The sequence below is a fragment of the Tupaia chinensis genome, unplaced genomic scaffold (assembly GCF_000334495.1).
Source record: "Tupaia chinensis unplaced genomic scaffold, TupChi_1.0 Scaffold000542_1, whole genome shotgun sequence".
NCBI classification, from domain to species: Eukaryota; Metazoa; Chordata; class Mammalia; order Scandentia; family Tupaiidae; genus Tupaia; species Tupaia belangeri.
The window spans coordinates 2,697,799-2,714,145 of NW_006160055.1; the positions used below are offsets into that span (position 1 = coordinate 2,697,799).

Below are 16,347 nucleotides of genomic sequence, written 5' to 3' on the forward strand. Positions count from 1 at the left end.
GCTGGGCCCCCCCATTTCCTTTTTCCTCCTCTCTTCCACATGCAGTACAAACTGGTATATAAAAGTATAGATTATGCAAAGAATAATCATATGCCAATGACCAGAGAATACATTTCTTAAAAGGAATTACTCACAGAATCATAGACTATTTGAGTTGAGAAACAACAGTATCATCTAGTTTAATAACTCATATGAATGATGTATCTGACTAGTCGTAACAAAGACTGCCTAGAAACTTACAGGAAAGAGGGTCAGAGTTCCTCACAAGAAAACATTTCATTTGGAGACAGATATCCTTGTTGATAAGATAATTCTTTTTTTTTTTTCTTCTTTTTTTGGAGAGGTTTTTGCTATAGGGCGCGTGCGCTTGCCAGACAGACAAGACAGAGAGACAGAAAGCGAGAATCACCCCCCAGGGGGGATGGCCACGCCGCAATCCCTTCTCCTCCATTCTCCTCTCACGCATGCACACGTGCCCGGCATGAGTTTAAGCCACCGGGTCCAGGACTCGAACCGTGGTCGACTACGTGGGAGTCCAGTGACATATCCATTACACTAACTGCTGGTCCCGATAAAATAATTCTTAATCTCGAACAAAAGAACCACCTGTTGGTTCCAGTCCACCCCTCTGGTGTGAAGCATGGTTTAACTTCTATTCTATAGGATAATCCTCTAGATGCATGAAGGGTGCTATTAAATCTGTCATTCCCTCCTACTCCTCCATGTGCCCACACAAGTCTTCTCCAAGAATCTTTTACTGGAAATCCCAAGCTCCAGTTACAACATGAAAAACTGACACGAAGAGGAGCCCTTTGTTAAAGATGAAAATTGTTTTCAGTGACCTGAAAGTGACCCTATGATATAGAGTATGACGCCAGATTTGAATGACGCAGTTCACCGGGCCGCCCTTAGCCAGCAAGTCTAGAGAATCACCCACTACGTGTGCCTCACCACAGCTTTGTGATGTGCTACTTCTCACTATCTAGCAATTCTATGAAGTGGTCAGAATTTTCTTTGCATAAAGAGACAATATATGGGAGTTAAAAAGTTCAACAGAAATTAAAAACAGTTAAGTCATGACATAAAAGGATATACCAGGCCTGCCTGATTCCCAAGAGTTAGTTCAGGACAAATCTATGAGGGAGGATCGTCAAACTTGAAGATTCACATAGATCTACTGTGTTCTAACAAATCCACTAGGTGTAGAACAAAAGCCAGGCATTTTCTTCTAATCCTAACTGTCCCGATAGAACACTGGGATACCCTTTACTAACTCAGCAGCCAGCTACTTTTAGAAGTGAGGAGAAAATGATGATACCCTTTACACCACCATCCTCCTCCAGTCCAAACAAGCTTTCAACGTCCAGTTTACTAATTTCAAATGCAAAACCTTCAGGAACTTGGAAACCTACTTACACTACTTTAAACTGGAGCTTAAATTTATACTAGGTTACAATGTTTCAGCTAAAATCGACATCTCCCAGAATTAAGTTCCGGATAGGAGACTGAATAGAAAACATCTGTAGAGGATAAGTGTGAGTATATATAGAAGTAAGAGGCAGGGTTGTTAGTCAGGTAGAAACCAACCTCACAACAAAATATCCTGGGGAGGGGGGAAAAGAGTATAGAGAGGAAAGAGGGAAAAGATAAATTTCCTTAGTGACTGCAGTAGTTTAGAGAGTCAAAGTGCATCTACTTCACAGTGCCTATACCAGCGCTAAGTGTGCAGTGTTGATGGAATTTAAAAGCCAACCTCACTCCAATCCTCCTTAACATTTCATTCTGAAATTTCCACACCCAATGCTTGAGCTGTCCAAAATGCTCAGGGTGTGTTTATCTGTCCAAAATGTTATATTCATACTAACCTGGACTCCCACTGCTGGAGTTATGTACTTTGGCCTTGTGTTCATGCTAAGATAATTCGTTTATCGCTTTCATAAAATGACAATTCAATTCTGTAGCATTACTCAGAGACCCAGTGTCAACTCACCTCATCATCTCTTGCTGCAAAGACCTTCACAATCTGATATCCAGTAAAGAGGTTTATTGGGACCTACAACAGCAAAAGAGAAGAAGTCGTTTTGAAGCAAAATAAGTAACATATACAGTCATAATGCCATACATTATTAAGATATTTTACTCAAAATGCTTTTACTAAAAGCATTCACTGGTACTAAAAGCCACTTGTTACTTTGGATTTAATTCAATACAAGTATCTAAGCTCCTAGTGTGTATCTGGCATTGGTCTGAGTATTATAAACACAACAGTCAACAGGATATAATCTTGGCCTTGGGGAGCTTAGATAGAGAAATATGAAACTAACTGCAATGCAGTGTTACAGTTCAGGATTACACGGTGTGACAAGAGCACATTAAGAATGGCACTACACAGGGCCAGCAGGTGGTGGTGGCTGAGGTGCTGGACTCCCACATGGCCAACCACAGTACAAGTCCTAGACTTGCGGGCTTGTTTTTTTTCTCTTTTTCTCTTTCTGGTGAGCACATGTGCCCTGTAGCAAATTTAAAAATAATAATAAAGATAAATAAAATTAAATAATCCTTTAAAACAACAACAACAACAACAGAAGAATGGCACCACATATGGTCACGAGGGGTCAGGGATGATTTCTGCAAAGGAGGCATTTAAGTCAAGACTTAAAGGATAAGGAGAAACTAACCGAAAGTAAAATCTGGGTACAAATGTCCTGGGCAGAGATCACGGTGTAAATAAAACATACGGAGTGACCTAAAAGCCCAGTATATCTGGGGAGATGGCTTTTAAATAATGCAGTTCCACAGTGTGAGAGGAAAGGTAAGAGGTCAGAGATTAGTGAAGATCAGATCATGAAGTCTCTTAGGCACAAAGTTAAGGGTTTTGGACTTCATCCTAAGAGCAGTGATGAGGCCCTGGTGAATTGCAAAGAGACAAAGTGAAGAACTAATTACAGATGGGCAGGATTGGAGGAAGGAAAACTAGACAAAACAAAATAGACTGTGCATGTTCTCTCCCTCACCTTTAAGTTTAATTAGTTTATACAGGAGATGATCAGAGGAGTCAAAGCAGCTCTACCAATATCTGCTAGGAAACTTAATGTGGAAGAGTTCCCACAATTGTAATCACCTGCACTCAATTTCCTAATGTGTAAGGTCGACTACGTGGGAGTCCAGTGACATATCCATTACACTAACTGCTGGTCCCGATAAAATAATTCTTAATCTCGAACAAAAGAACCACCTGTTGGTTCCAGTCCACCCCTCTGGTGTGAAGCATGGTTTAACTTCTATTCTATAGGATAATCCTCTAGATGCATGAAGGGTGCTATTAAATCTGTCATTCCCTCCTACTCCTCCATGTGCCCACACAAGTCTTCTCCAAGAATCTTTTACTGGAAATCCCAAGCTCCAGTTACAACATGAAAAACTGACACGAAGAGGAGCCCTTTGTTAAAGATGAAAATTGTTTTCAGTGACCTGAAAGTGACCCTATGATATAGAGTATGACGCCAGATTTGAATGACGCAGTTCACCGGGCCGCCCTTAGCCAGCAAGTCTAGAGAATCACCCACTACGTGTGCCTCACCACAGCTTTGTGATGTGCTACTTCTCACTATCTAGCAATTCTATGAAGTGGTCAGAATTTTCTTTGCATAAAGAGACAATATATGGGAGTTAAAAAGTTCAACAGAAATTAAAAACAGTTAAGTCATGACATAAAAGGATATACCAGGCCTGCCTGATTCCCAAGAGTTAGTTCAGGACAAATCTATGAGGGAGGATCGTCAAACTTGAAGATTCACATAGATCTACTGTGTTCTAACAAATCCACTAGGTGTAGAACAAAAGCCAGGCATTTTCTTCTAATCCTAACTGTCCCGATAGAACACTGGGATACCCTTTACTAACTCAGCAGCCAGCTACTTTTAGAAGTGAGGAGAAAATGATGATACCCTTTACACCACCATCCTCCTCCAGTCCAAACAAGCTTTCAACGTCCAGTTTACTAATTTCAAATGCAAAACCTTCAGGAACTTGGAAACCTACTTACACTACTTTAAACTGGAGCTTAAATTTATACTAGGTTACAATGTTTCAGCTAAAATCGACATCTCCCAGAATTAAGTTCCGGATAGGAGACTGAATAGAAAACATCTGTAGAGGATAAGTGTGAGTATATATAGAAGTAAGAGGCAGGGTTGTTAGTCAGGTAGAAACCAACCTCACAACAAAATATCCTGGGGAGGGGGGAAAAGAGTATAGAGAGGAAAGAGGGAAAAGATAAATTTCCTTAGTGACTGCAGTAGTTTAGAGAGTCAAAGTGCATCTACTTCACAGTGCCTATACCAGCGCTAAGTGTGCAGTGTTGATGGAATTTAAAAGCCAACCTCACTCCAATCCTCCTTAACATTTCATTCTGAAATTTCCACACCCAATGCTTGAGCTGTCCAAAATGCTCAGGGTGTGTTTATCTGTCCAAAATGTTATATTCATACTAACCTGGACTCCCACTGCTGGAGTTATGTACTTTGGCCTTGTGTTCATGCTAAGATAATTCGTTTATCGCTTTCATAAAATGACAATTCAATTCTGTAGCATTACTCAGAGACCCAGTGTCAACTCACCTCATCATCTCTTGCTGCAAAGACCTTCACAATCTGATATCCAGTAAAGAGGTTTATTGGGACCTACAACAGCAAAAGAGAAGAAGTCGTTTTGAAGCAAAATAAGTAACATATACAGTCATAATGCCATACATTATTAAGATATTTTACTCAAAATGCTTTTACTAAAAGCATTCACTGGTACTAAAAGCCACTTGTTACTTTGGATTTAATTCAATACAAGTATCTAAGCTCCTAGTGTGTATCTGGCATTGGTCTGAGTATTATAAACACAACAGTCAACAGGATATAATCTTGGCCTTGGGGAGCTTAGATAGAGAAATATGAAACTAACTGCAATGCAGTGTTACAGTTCAGGATTACACGGTGTGACAAGAGCACATTAAGAATGGCACTACACAGGGCCAGCAGGTGGTGGTGGCTGAGGTGCTGGACTCCCACATGGCCAACCACAGTACAAGTCCTAGACTTGCGGGCTTGTTTTTTTTCTCTTTTTCTCTTTCTGGTGAGCACATGTGCCCTGTAGCAAATTTAAAAATAATAATAAAGATAAATAAAATTAAATAATCCTTTAAAACAACAACAACAACAACAGAAGAATGGCACCACATATGGTCACGAGGGGTCAGGGATGATTTCTGCAAAGGAGGCATTTAAGTCAAGACTTAAAGGATAAGGAGAAACTAACCGAAAGTAAAATCTGGGTACAAATGTCCTGGGCAGAGATCACGGTGTAAATAAAACATACGGAGTGACCTAAAAGCCCAGTATATCTGGGGAGATGGCTTTTAAATAATGCAGTTCCACAGTGTGAGAGGAAAGGTAAGAGGTCAGAGATTAGTGAAGATCAGATCATGAAGTCTCTTAGGCACAAAGTTAAGGGTTTTGGACTTCATCCTAAGAGCAGTGATGAGGCCCTGGTGAATTGCAAAGAGACAAAGTGAAGAACTAATTACAGATGGGCAGGATTGGAGGAAGGAAAACTAGACAAAACAAAATAGACTGTGCATGTTCTCTCCCTCACCTTTAAGTTTAATTAGTTTATACAGGAGATGATCAGAGGAGTCAAAGCAGCTCTACCAATATCTGCTAGGAAACTTAATGTGGAAGAGTTCCCACAATTGTAATCACCTGCACTCAATTTCCTAATGTGTAAAGTAAGTATGATGGCACCTACCTGAGAGGGTGGTAAGAAGCATTAAGTGACAGTGTATGCAAAATACTTAGTGTATTGACTAGAATATTATAATTACTGTAGCTATTGTGACCATCTTCATTGTCTCCATCTGTGACTATACTTAAAAATGATTTAGAGCATGGGACCAGCAGATGGCCTAGCAGTTTCGTCACTGGACTCCCACATAATCAACTGAGGTGTGAGTCCCAGATCCGGTGGCTTAAAACTCACACGAGACCCATGTGTGTGCGTGCCCAAAATCCTGAGAGGAGAATGGAGAAGGGAATTGTGGCACAGCCATTCTCCCTGGAAGGTGATTTCTCTCTTTCTCTCTCTCTGATGAGGGCATGCACCCTATAGCAAAAAATCTCACTTAAAAAAAATAAATAAATCAAACTGACTTAGAGCTTAAAAATTTTAAAAAGTTGATTTAGAAAATGCTTCATGACTTAAAAATTAATTTTAAGTTAATAAGAATCTTTTAAAATGGTAAATGTATTTTTTTGTTCTTTTAAATCTGTTTGTGCTTGTCATTTCACTAGATAGGCCTCACTCTCAGTAAGGCATAGGTGGTATCAATTTTTTGAGTCTTGAATTATACTTAAAAGGACTTCAGACAAGTCTTTTCTGTCTATCTGTAATTAGACAGAAACATTTCTCAATAGACCAGTTTCTACAAATCTGTCTGAAAGAGGGATCCGATCCACTGAAAAGATTCATAAATACTGCCATTAATAATTTAAATTTGGGGGAACCAGCAGTTAGTGTAATGGCTATGTTGCTGGACTCCCACGTAGTTGACCACGGTTCGAATCCCAGACCTGGTGGCTTACACTCACGTCGGGCACGTGTGCGTGTGTGCCCAAGATCCCAAGAGGAGAATGGAGGAAAAGGGATTGCGGCGTGGCCATCCCCCCTGGGGGGTGATTTCTCGCTTTCTATCTCTCTGTCTCTCTTTGTCTGGCGAGCGCACGCAAAAATCTCTTCAAAAAATAATAATAATAATAATTTTGGGCCAAAAGATGGTGAAGTGGTTACATTGCTGACTCCTACATGGCCAATTGAGGTTTGAGTCCCAGACTAGGTGGTTTGAAAATTGTGCCGGGTGTATGTGCGTGCATGCCCAAGATCCCAGGAAGAAAAAGGAGAAAGGATTGCAGCATGGCCATCATCCCTGGGATTTCTCATTTTCCCTCTCACTATCTCTGTTTCTCTTTCTGGTGAGCACACACATCCTAAAGCAACCCCCCCCACACACACACACAAAAAAAAAACACCTAAATTTTAAGTTTGTATACCTCCCAAAATAAATCATCTTATTCTATTTATTTATGTTTTTGGAGAGATTTTTGCAATAAGGTATGTGCACTTGCTGGAGACAGAGACAGAAAGTGACAAATAACCCCCCGAGGGGACAGCCATGATGCAATCCTTCTCCTCCATTCTCCTCTTAAAATTTTGGGCATGCACATGTGCCCAGTATGAGTTTCAAGCAGCTGAGTCCTGGACGTGAACTGCAGTCAACCATGAGGAAGTCCAGCACCTTAACCACTATGCCAGCTACTGGTCCCAAGTAAATAATCTTCTTTTTAAGGGAAGTATACTTAGTGTGATTTGGGAGGGACTCTCAACTTCCAAAAATTACTATTCTCACAATTAAAATCTTAGTTTAATTCTTCTAATTTTCAGCTAATAAGTTTCAAAGATGTATATGTTAGTTTGGGTGCATCTTTGAAAATACTCTCCTCAACCTCAGTGTTCTTTGATCAATCAGGAGCTATTACAGATTGTAATAGGGCAAGTAAATTTATGTGAATGTAGCATATCGTTCCTGAAGTCACACAGCGACAGTATGGTTGTACAACACAAAGAACTGTAAAAGTAGATTACTAGGTAATACTTTTTCCATTATAACTCTCACTCAGTTCTTCTAAAACCAATACAAATCTCGTCATCCTTCTAGAGCCTGGGTAAAATACACATAAAAATATACCGTACATTCATTAATTACAGGTTATCTCTTTGCCTATCAAGATGTAATCTAAAATCACTTGTAATCTTTAACAACCCTTTCTAGGACAGTATATGGTAACCTATGGTGAGTCACTGCGCTTCCCACTATGTCTGTTTTGTGTGTCTCTACGTTGGTGTCTAAAGACATCTGACTTCTAGAGAAGTTCCACATCCTAGTACTCTACATTGGATTAAGAAGCAAGGCGACTAGCATAAATCAGTAATATCCTAAAAGGTCATGGTCATTCTAAACCGAGGGAGATGCTCAACTCTCTAAAACATTCAGAGAAGACAATACAGTAGCAATGCATTGGGTCCTGTGTCTTTCAGTGAGATATGATGACCAGCAAAGCTAAGAAGTAAAAATTTAATCTATTCTTCAGATTCATGCTAAGACTTCTCTATATCTTGTTTTTTTTTTTCTCCTCAAAACTCAAAGATAGCAACATGAACCCCCAGACTGCATTTTAAAAAACTAAAAGTGAAATAACTATATACTGTAAATAAAATGACCAATCAAAAGCATACCGTCTCAATTATAGCAAAAATAAAACTCATTAATTTTGTTCATAGTTATAAAATAATTGCTGTACCTCAGAAGATTTACAAAATCCCAAAACAGAGAAGCACTTCCCTTCCGATTTATATTTCATCTGCTCTTCATCTACTTTGGAGAAAGGAACTATATCACTTCCATAGCGGTACCCTAGAGAACAAGAGAAGAGCATCTGTGAAGCATATGGGACCTCATTTTCTGCAAGCTGAAATTAGCTCTACGCATACATTAGCAATACATGCACACTCCAGAGTGCGCCTCCACCTTCTATTCCCTGGAAGCACATTACTGCCCCTTGTGATCAGCAGGGGAAAAGAAACACCAGATACACAAACCACATATACAATATAGAGATGGTTAAAATCTAATTAAAAATTTTTATGTAGCATCTCCTGCAATCTAGTTACTTTAATGGTTATCCAGCCTGGAAGAAAAAGTATAGCAAATGCATGTGCTAGTTATCCTCCAAAGATAAACCGTGGTACAAGCACGATTTGTAAACATAATAACACATTTATCCTGAAACCTGGAGACCCACAGAGAAAAGTACCCATAGGAAATTTTCAGAACAAAATGTTCTCAGAAGCGCATGCGAGAGAGATACACAAGGGCCAAACAGAAGAGGCCAGAACTCTTCTGTTTGATACAGTCAATTGATAACTTGCATATTTTCTGCATGTAAATTTATATTATTTCTGGGACATGATTTTATATTTTTCTTTTTAATTATTTAGAATATTTATGTAGACTCTTGGCTTCTTGGGAAGGAAAAAACTCCAACTCCATTCGACAGCCTTCAATTATGGAAGATCATGCCATTTCAAACAGTTTATGTATTGGTGGGGAGAAAAATCACTAAAAATCAGGAACCAGCAGTTAGCGTAATGGCTATGTTGCTGGACTCCCACGTAGTCGACTGCGGTTCGCGTCCCAGACCCGGTGGCTTAAAACTCACGCTGGGCGCGTGTGCGTGCATGCCCAAGATCCCGAGAGGAGAATGGAGGAGAAGGGATTGCGGCGTGACCATCCCCCCTGGGGGGTGATTTCTCGCTTTCTGTCTCTATGTCTCTCTCTGTCTGTCTGGTGAGCACACATGCCCTATAGCGAAAACCTCTCCAAAAAAGAAAAAAAAAGAAAAAAAAATCATTAAAAATCCAAGGATTCTGCCTTATAAATACAAAGGAAAAGTACATACATCATTATTCCAAGAAACAAAATATGTGTGTATCTAGAGGCAAATTCTGTGACTCAGTTATTTGTTCCCGTTAGTCTGCTCATGCTTATATTTAATTAAAAAGAAACACATCTTGGGCCAGGCAGTGGTATCATAACTGGACCCACATAGGAAAGGACCTGGGTTAGCATCCTGGAACTTCCCTGAGCATGCCGAGCATATATGCACACGCCTATGACCAAGGCCAGCTAAGACCGGAGGTAGACGGCAGCCTGAAGACCCTGTTGTGACTGTCTACATCTGCCTGTCTCTCTTTCATGGAATAAACAAACTGAAATAAATTTTTAAAAATCAGGTTTCTGTTTTCATGTAATCTTTTTTTTCTTTAGTTTTAATTATAGAGCTCCTGTGCTCATCAGAGACAGATAAAGAAAGAGAGAGAAAGTGAGAAATCACTCCCTGGAGGGAAGGTCCTGCCACAATCCCTTCTCCTCTGATCTCCTCTCAGGATTTTGAACATGCATGTACAAGCACCAAGCGTGATTTTTAAAGCCACGGGATATAGGACTTACACTGCCAAGTCGGCCACGTGAAATCAACGCCTTAACCTCCATACTACCTGCTGCCCCCATATATATCATTATTTTATTTTATTTTATTTGACCTTAGGGTGAGTGCCCTTGTGAAGAAAGACAGGGAGAGAGAAAGTAAGAAATCATACCCTGGAGGGTATGGCCATGCCAAAATCTCTTCTCCTCCATTATCCTCTAGGGATTTGGGGCATGCACACAAACACACACACACACACACACACCCATGTGATTTTCAAGCCACAAGGACCAGGACTCAAACTGTGGTCAGCCATGTGGGAATCCAGCACCTTAACCACTGGTCACCTCTGGCCCCTGGATCATGTTTTAAAAGATGGTGATGAAAGCTGAATCCATAGTACAGTGGCAATGTACTATGGAAGCTGGATCCCACACAGTGCCTGTGAATCACATCCCCAGCCCAGTCAGCATGAAACACACTGGGTATGCACATAAGCACCTAAGACCCGATGTGCGGGAGAACTGGAGAACGGGGATCACAGCCTGACCAGACCCTGTGTAGGACGCTCATCTCTCTCTTCCTCTCGCTCTCTCTCACATACACACACTCTACCATGAATAAAGGGAAAAAAAAATAGGTGGTGATGAAAACAAAAATTTCAACAAAAAGTCAACAGGGAAAGGTATGTCACGTGACTAAGAATAATATACGGGGCCAGCAGGTAGTGTGGTGGTTAAGGGCACTGGACTCCCACATGGCCGACTGTGGTTTGAGTCACTTTTCTTTTCTCTGTCTCTCTCATTCTGTCCCTCTCTGGTCAAATTAAAATAAATGAATAAATAAATAAATTTAGAAGAAAAATAGGGAGGCAAAGCATTAATGGCACAGAGAAATGTATTATCTGTTGAGGATGTTTTGTAGTTTTATCAACTGGACTAGGGAGAGATGTTCATCTGTTGAAATATCCATTTTGTAAGACAAATAACAATGTGACTGAATGTATAAAAGAAAATGAAATGAAAAAATTTATGAAAAATAAATTAAAAATCACCATTTACATCTATCATAATAATAGCCTCAAGCAAGAATTATGAATAAATGCCAAAGTTAGTGATTCAAAATATGAAAAAAAAATTCTTTTAAAAAAGAGAATATCTAAACCAAATGTTTCTTCTAACTTCTCTGCCATCTTCTTGCTTGAATCATTTAATAGTAACTTGATAATTCTAATTAAAACTGTCTTGTAGGGCCAGGTGGTGATGGAGTGGTCTGATTACAAAATTCATGCTAAATGCTACTGAATCAAAGAATGAGTAGAGGGTCAGTTGGTGGCATGGTGGTTACGGCAGGTGGATCCCACATGGCCAACTGCACAGTTGAATCCTGGACCCGGAAGTCTGAAACACATACTGGGCACATGTGAGTAGATGCCTAAAATCCCAACACGATGGAGAGATAAAGAAGGGACTGCAGTATGACCCACCCCCCCCATCGGAGGGGGTTCTTTCTTATGCCCTCCCCCTCTTAGTGAGTGTACATGTTTTCTGGCAAAATTAAAAAAAAAAGGGGGGGGGGACCAGCAGATGGTGTAATGATTACATTGCTGGACTCCCACAGAGTTGACTGAGGTTCGAGTCCTAGACTTGGTGGCTTAAAACCTCACACTGGGTGTGTATGCGTATGTACCCAAAATCCCAAGAGGAGAATGGAGGAGAAGGGATTGTGACCTGGCCAGCCCCCGAGGGGGGTGATTGCTCACTTCTGGCTTCTCTGTCTCAGGTGAGCACATGTGCCCTATAGCAAAAATCTCTCTTAAAAAAAAATAGTAGAACTAAATAACACACACAATTCCTTAGGAGAAAGAAAGGAATAATAGCCACTATCACTTTAAACCACTCTCCCTTCACTCAACACACACGAATATACAATTCTACAATTATACAACTGAGACACGATGCCACAGATGAAAGGAATTTTTTTCAAGGCTTACAAATCAAAACTGCTATAGGGGCCAGAAGGTGGCATGATGGTTAAGGTGCTGGATTCCCACACATAGCTGAACACTGGTTAAGTGCCAAGCCGAGAGGCTTAAAAGTCACACGGGGCATCACGTGTGCACGCATGCTCAAATTCCTGAGAGGAGAATGGAGGAGGAGGGATTGCGCGTGGCTAAGTCCACACCCCACCCCACTCCCTAAGGGAGGGAGATTCTTTCTCACTCTCCCTCTCTCTCTCTTTCTCAGGTGAGTACACGTGCCCTATGGCAAAAACCTAACAGTAACAACAAAAACCCTGGCTTCAGGGTTTGCCTTCTAATATATTAATCATCATTTGGTATCTTATCATTTTTGTTTTATTGATTGTGATTTCACCAGAGGTGGTTAAAGGCACTGGATTGGGTAGTAGAGCAGCTCCCTCGCTGTGCTCTAATGAGACCTCCCAATACAACAGTTAAAAAAATTTTTTTGAAGTATAATTTTAGCTTTTAAACCTTTAGATATTCTCAGTTAGTTTGGAGATACCAAGTTCTCAGCTAGTTTGGAGAAGCAAACAGATAAAATGTATGAGTTCAACTTTAAAGATCCTGGTAAACATAAAACAATTTAATAAATACAAAGAGTTTATCATAACCCCTAAATTAAGTTAAGGAAGCATATCTGGTATAAAACCTGAAATTGGGGCCAGCCTATATATAGCATAGCTATTAAGGTGGCTGGATCCCACGTGGTTAGGTTAACCTTACAGTTGGAGTCTTGGACCCCGTGGCTTGAAAAAAGCACCAGGCCTATGTGCATGCAAGCCTCAAATCCTGAAATTTTAGAGAGAAAAATGAAGAAAAAGGGACTGTGACATGACCATGACCCATGGGGGTGCTTTCTCTTGATCTCCACCCCTACACATGCACTGGTGAACACACATGACTTCTGGCCAATTAAGAAAACAAACAAAAACATGGGACCAGCAGTTAGCATAATGGCTATGTGGCTGAACTCACATGTAGCCAACTGCAGTTCGAGTCCTGGACACAGTGGCTTAAACGCACGCCAGGCGCGTGTGCATGCGTGCCTAAGATCCCGAGAGGAGAATGGAGGAGAAGGGATTGTGGTGTGGCCATCTGCCCTGGGGGGTGATTTCTCGCTTTCTAGCTCTCTGTCTCTCTCTGTCTTTCTGGCAAGCACACGTGCCGTATAGCAAAAATCTCTCTCTCAAAAAAAAAAAAAAAACCATAACAACCAAAAAAATAAATTTATTTTTAAAAAGCCCTGAAATTGGAACTTAAAAAAATAAGGCAAAGCAAAAATAACACAGAATAAATAAAACGCTTGTCTTAGCCACCTTAATACAAGCATTCTCCTAGTTAGTGAATTTCAAACTTTAAAATAAAGTCAACTTATTAAGTCTGTTATTTGAGATATTTAAAACTTAGAGACAGAATACCTCAGTACACTCCTAGAAACCATCCCGTCTACAACATCCAGACGAACTAAAAGGCTTTAGTATCTCATTACCCCCTCAAATAATTCTATCTCTATAACTCAGTAAAATGTCTCTAAGTGGATAATAATATAAGAATCCTAGCTTGCCTCATATCACCTGGAAGAAAATTTCTTATAGGCAAAAGTGAAAACTCTTACTGGCATACCTTGAATAGTATCCTCTTTTGAAACTTCAGTTTCATCATCATCATTTAAGCAATAAACTGTTTCTCTTTGTATATCTTCCTTTTTTAAGGTTCTTGCATCCACAATTGTCCAAGCCTTTGTAACTCTCTCCTGTAGAATCTTATTTCCAAAAAATAAATAAAGGAGAAACAAAATAGCTAGTATTTTTTAGTCATAGAAGATGAAAACCTCCATGTTCTTTGGCTCACAAATACCTAGAATAATAAATCAAGCCACATTTTGTTTTCTCTTGCCCATTATAGAATTCTCAGTTTGTTTTCTCATATGGTTTACTGGATAAACCTCTCTACATTTCATTCCCACCCAGGTAATCTACAGATAAATGTTAATTCCTGTATATATACAAATAATTTCCTTTTTTTAAGAAAAAGAATTATTTACTTAATTTTATTTATCATCATTATTATTTTTAATTTGTATAACATGTGTACTCACCAAAGAGAGATGGAGAGGGAGAGAGAAAGCAAGCTACCAGGTCTGGGACTTGAACCATGGTCAGCCATGTGGGAGTCCAGCGCCTTAACCACCATGCCATTTGCTTGCTCCATGAACAACTTTTTTTTAAAAAATATTATTACCATTTCTTTTACACATTCAATCATGTTACTTAGCATGAACAACTTATTATACAAAACCCTCAGACTGGGCTGGCCCCATGGCCTATTGCTTAAGGGTAGGTGGATACCACATGACTGAATGTGATTCCAATCCCAGCACTGATGGCTTGAAAAATAGGCACGTGTACATGTGTGCCCCAAATTCCAATGGGATGGAGAAACAGAGAAGGGATTGCAGCAAGACCACATCCCATTGAGGGATGCTTTCTCCCTCTTTGTTTCTCTCTGGAGATTGGATGTGCTCTCTGGCAAAGAAAGAAAGGAAAAACAAAAAACCTTCAGTGTGTCTAATAAAACAGGACCATACATTTTATCATAGTTTTCCAGTAGAAAGGAAGAGTAATATATCACCTGTCAAGAATCAACGAAGAGGGGTTAGCAGATGGCATAGTGGTTACGTCACTGGACTCCCACGTGGCTGACCATGGTTAGAGTCCGGGACACAGCAGCTTAAAAATCACGCTGGGTGAGTGTGTGTGGTTGCTCAAGATCCCGGGAGGAGAATGGAGGAGGAGAGACTGTAGTGTGGACATCCCCCAGGAAGTAATTTCTCATTTTCCCTCACTAACTCTTGTCTTGTCTCTCTCTCACCCTAAGACAAAAACGTCTCAAAAAAAAAAAAAGAAAGAAAAAGAAAGAAAGAAAATAGAGTCATGAAGAAACTTGAAAAAGAAATAGGAATAAAGAAGGGAAGAAAGGGGCCAGCAGGAGGTATAGTGGTTAAAGGTGATAGATTCCCACATAGCTGACCACAGCTTGAGTCCTGGACCTGGCGGCTGGCTTTCTCGCTTTCCCTTTCTCTCTGTCTTGTCGAATTAAAAATAATAACTAATGGAATTAAATAAATAAATAAATAAATATTTCTTAAAAAAAAGAAGGGAAGAAACTGCATTCTCATTCCTGGGGATACTATTTCAGGCCTCGATGGAACCTGAAATAAAGAACTCTCTCTAAGATTCTCATGGGTACATCATGTACTTTGGAGTTAAGTCTCAGAAAATACAAAAACACCTGAATACATAAAAACATGTTTCTGGATACCTATTTCATACATTTAAAATGTCTTTATATTTTATATATTGGATTGTCAGGAAAGTCATGACAAATTTTTCCATAGAAAAACATGGAAAAATACATCATGTCTCTCCTGGTGACCTAATATTTGAAGAAAAAAGGCAGAGAGGCTCAGGTTGAGGCAAAGATTGAGATTCCCACTCAGAATGGCATTGCATCAAATAATCACCAAAAGCAACTCATTTTTTAAAGTGTGCTATCACATATGAATGTACATTTATTACAAAATGAAATTTCACAGGCTAGCCCTTGACTTGGTAGTTAACGTAGCTAACTAGATCCTACATGACCTACTGTGTGGTTCGAGTCCCAGACCCTGCGGCTTGTGAAACACGTTGGGGCACATGTGCATGTATGCCCATAATCATGAGAGAGAGAAAAGGAGTGAGATCACCCCTACAGGAGATGCTTTCTCACTTCTGTCTCCCTCCAGCAAGTATCCACCCTCTGGCAAATTTTTAAAAAAAGGAAATTTCATGATAATAACTCACGATTTTTTGATATTTCAGAGCTATTATTAACAAATCATTAATAAGTAAAAGAGGTGTACCGAGTCTCCAAAACTCTGAACTTAACTCTTGAGTACATTTATGAGAGGACTTCAAAAACTTCAAGGAAAAATGAATTAAAGTAACAGCTTATTTTGGTACCAAAAAAAAAAAAATGAAATCCATGTCTAGTTTTTTCATAATAGCATTTACCATGAATATTTCTGCTTTGATTCTACAATGACACAACTTAATGAATTTCATTTTCTTACTTTCTTTTTTAAAGGTTTTTGCCACAGGGCACATGCACTCCCCAGAGACAGAGAGAAACGGAAAAATGAGAAATCACCCCCCAGGGATAATGACTATGCCAAGATCCCTTCTCCTCCATTCT

General features: G+C 39.8%; 1 protein-coding gene across 1 annotated transcript in view; it reads right to left on the reverse strand.

Annotated features, from left to right (window-relative positions):
- The window catches only part of XRCC5 (X-ray repair cross complementing 5), a gene marked incomplete in the record, with an annotated part of 114,905 nt that overhangs the window by 72,963 nt on the left and 25,595 nt on the right, over nucleotides 1-16,347 (reverse strand). Inside the window, 3 exon segments of the mRNA XM_027775315.1 lie at nucleotides 4,620-4,682; nucleotides 8,403-8,515; nucleotides 13,735-13,873. Of these exon segments, the coding sequence (XP_027631116.1) occupies nucleotides 4,620-4,682; nucleotides 8,403-8,515; nucleotides 13,735-13,873 (315 nt within the window).